The sequence below is a fragment of the Nannochloropsis gaditana genome, assembly GCF_000240725.1.
Source record: "Nannochloropsis gaditana CCMP526 unplaced genomic scaffold scaffold046, whole genome shotgun sequence".
NCBI classification, from domain to species: domain Eukaryota; class Eustigmatophyceae; order Eustigmatales; family Monodopsidaceae; genus Microchloropsis; species Microchloropsis gaditana.
In genome coordinates, this window is record NW_005803907.1 from 50276 (window position 1) to 53160 (window position 2885).

Below are 2885 nucleotides of genomic sequence, written 5' to 3' on the forward strand. Positions count from 1 at the left end.
TTACCTATATGTTGAAAAGCAAGAGCTCATGAGTAACGCGGATGAACGCAAAACTGCTAATTTCGTACTCACAGTCGAATAGGTTAAAGCAGGGCTCGTCGTCCGGAATTGTGTCAAGACAGATACAGCAAAACTTCAGAGATAATGTCTTTCCCCTTACACGGCCCGTGATGTCGGCATTGGCACCTGAAGATGCCCGGCGCGCCCTGTCGGAGGCACTAAGTCGTCTAGTATGACCTTTTGAGAACCAAGAAGAAAAAGGGGGGAGCAAGAGGCGAGTGATGTACTATTAAATGAAAAGTAAAATACTGATTTGAAACAATAATAAGCAGAGGCTGGAGCTGAGCATGAAGAGCTCCACAGAGACAGCTACTCATAAATCGCTCATCACCCCTAGCCAAATCCTCAATTGTAGCTTATAATCGTTGCCACTTACCTGAGGCGCCCCTGTACAGCTCAAGCCCTGCAAACACTAAGGCAGGTGTTACCCAAATCCATCCACCCTGTATTGACATTTCAGATAATGCGCGTGAAGCATTTTTTTACAAAGACAAAATTATCCAACGACGCGTTGGCCTCACCATAGCCGCCATGCCCAATCCAAAAGCTAGTAGAGGAAGCGGCAAGGCCGCGCGGACAAAGGATGAGGTAATTCCAATATCTGAGTCTCGATGTGTTCCATTGGAGGGTAGATGCGCGGCAAAGTGTACGTCCCGCAGTTGGAAGGACACTGAAGACCGTCGACGATTTGCCATGTACTCCTTGCTTCTAAAAATGATTGACGAGTTGCGGGGGACGAAATGCTTCTTTTTCAAACTAAACTTATTATAAATAATTTCTGTATATAGAGGAAAAGAACATGCATAATTGTCATTAGGCTTTCAGTCCGTGGCACCAACCCGACGATCCCGCTAGGACTGCCTCCATAGTTGAAGCTGACGCCAGTGCGAGCTTCTTCCTTCTTCTTCGCCGCCTCGCCCACTCTCCCGCCTTCCCGCCTTCCACGCTTTTCCTAGCACAAGGGCCCCACGGCCTCCATGAACTCATCCACTTCAATCCTATCTCTCCAATCATCCCCATGAATATAGGTATGGCGCCGTCCAGAAAACAGCAGATTTTGCCATTCGCATTTGAATCTTCCACGAGCAACACATCTGGTAGCGCTTCATCACCAACAGAGAAGACAGGTTCCATAAGGTAAGTCAGGTCCACTTGGAAAGCATATCACGGTGTGACGTGTCGTTCTGTGCAGCATACTCTCTGCATTTACCTTACTGAACAGTACATGCCCTATTATCATCAACTTTGACATTGATGAATGGATTGAAGCAGAAACTGAGTAGGAGGCATGGTGGCGATGGATACTACGTGCACGCGTACGAACTATTCCCTCGCTCTCTTAGGAAGCAAATAAGAACCTAGTGCATGTGCATGCTACAGCTTTCTCATTTTGCTGCAAAACTCTATATGCGTTCTTAAAATTGCAAGGAATTTCTTCAAAAGAGGACCCAGCAAGGGTTTGGACTTCGCAGCCCGTTGTAAGAATCAATATGAAGATGCTCGGCCAAAAGACTCAAAGGAGTTTAACGGAGAGACTACAGGAACAGTGGAATGCGGCTCTGAAGAAATGAAAGTGGCGAATTGTGACATGTTAGCTGCCCACGAGATAACGATCTCAAATTCAGCAGAAAGCGAACGACGAAGCAAAAAAGCTGAGGATAAGGTAGTAATTTGCGCTCCCACGCCAGCAGCAAATATTGAGGTGAAAGACATTCAAAGCAAAGATATTCGAGCAACGTCTACCGACAATAATGATGGCATTAACAAGAAACCAAAAAAGCGCCTTCGCAGGTTAGTCGATGAGGATGAGGAGTCGGATGACGATCTTCGCCTTATAAACGACAACCTCCAATATGCTCGTGCGGCACTTGAGGTGGTAGCTGAGCATTGCGGAGTTAAACACTCCACTTCAGATGGGACGACGGCCGGTGGAATAGAGCATGCGAAGAAAATGGCGGCGACGGAGGGGAAAATGGGCGGCGACGATCATAATACCAGCGATGGTGAGAATGAAGATAGCGCGGAGGAGGGTAAGGTCGACAAAAATGGGCAAAATGGATCATTTGGAGATGAGAATGTCGATAAAGAGGTTCGGCTTAATTCCAACATAGTGCAGCCTACCTTGGAATCCAGCAGACCCCCTGTCAAACCAAAAAAATCGAGTGCCAACAAAAGTAAGGTGATCGCAGGAACAACGAAAGACATCCTCGAGGAAATTCGCGGGCTGATTCCAGGATATTCAAGTTTGCCTTATAGAACGCTAACCAATGTCCTCGCAGCGGTTGAGTCCGTGACTGGGCGGCTAGAGATTACTGACATAATTCGAGAGTTGCTAGTCAAAACGATTGAGTGCTGTCCTACAGACCTACCCGTTCTTCTCTATCTGCTGTGTGGTAAAATTGGTCCAGCTTATGAGGCTACCGAATTGGGGATTGGAGAGAAAAACATTGTGGACGCGCTGGTCAAAAGTCTGGGCTGCTCCGCCAGCTCTTTGAATCAGAAGGGTGAGGGTGCAGATGGAGATCTGGGCACAGCCGCCCAAAGGGCGAAGGCGAGCCAGCGGACACTCAATTTCGGAGCGAATCCCCCTCCCCTGACTTGCCAGCATGTTCTGCAAAGCTTCCGGGATATCGCCATGTGTTCTGGTGGAAGGTCGATGAACCAGAAAATTTCAATAATACGTAAGCTGCTCATGCGTTGCGGAAAGGAGGGAGATGAGGTCAAGTTTTTAGTTAGGGGCCTACAAACAAAGCTTCGTTGCCGCCTAGCCGAACCGACAGTGCTTACTGCACTTGCACAGTCTTTTGTTGAATCTCCAAGAGAAG

General features: G+C 47.8%; 1 protein-coding gene across 1 annotated transcript; it reads left to right on the plus strand.

Annotated features, from left to right (window-relative positions):
- Window positions 1-2364: 2364 nt before the first annotated feature.
- Window positions 2365-2885, plus strand: NGA_2053600 (dna ligase; the record flags this gene model as incomplete). Its single annotated transcript, XM_005856072.1, has 1 exon — window positions 2365-2885. A coding segment is annotated over one exon (521 nt), but the record flags the coding sequence as incomplete, so codon positions are not given.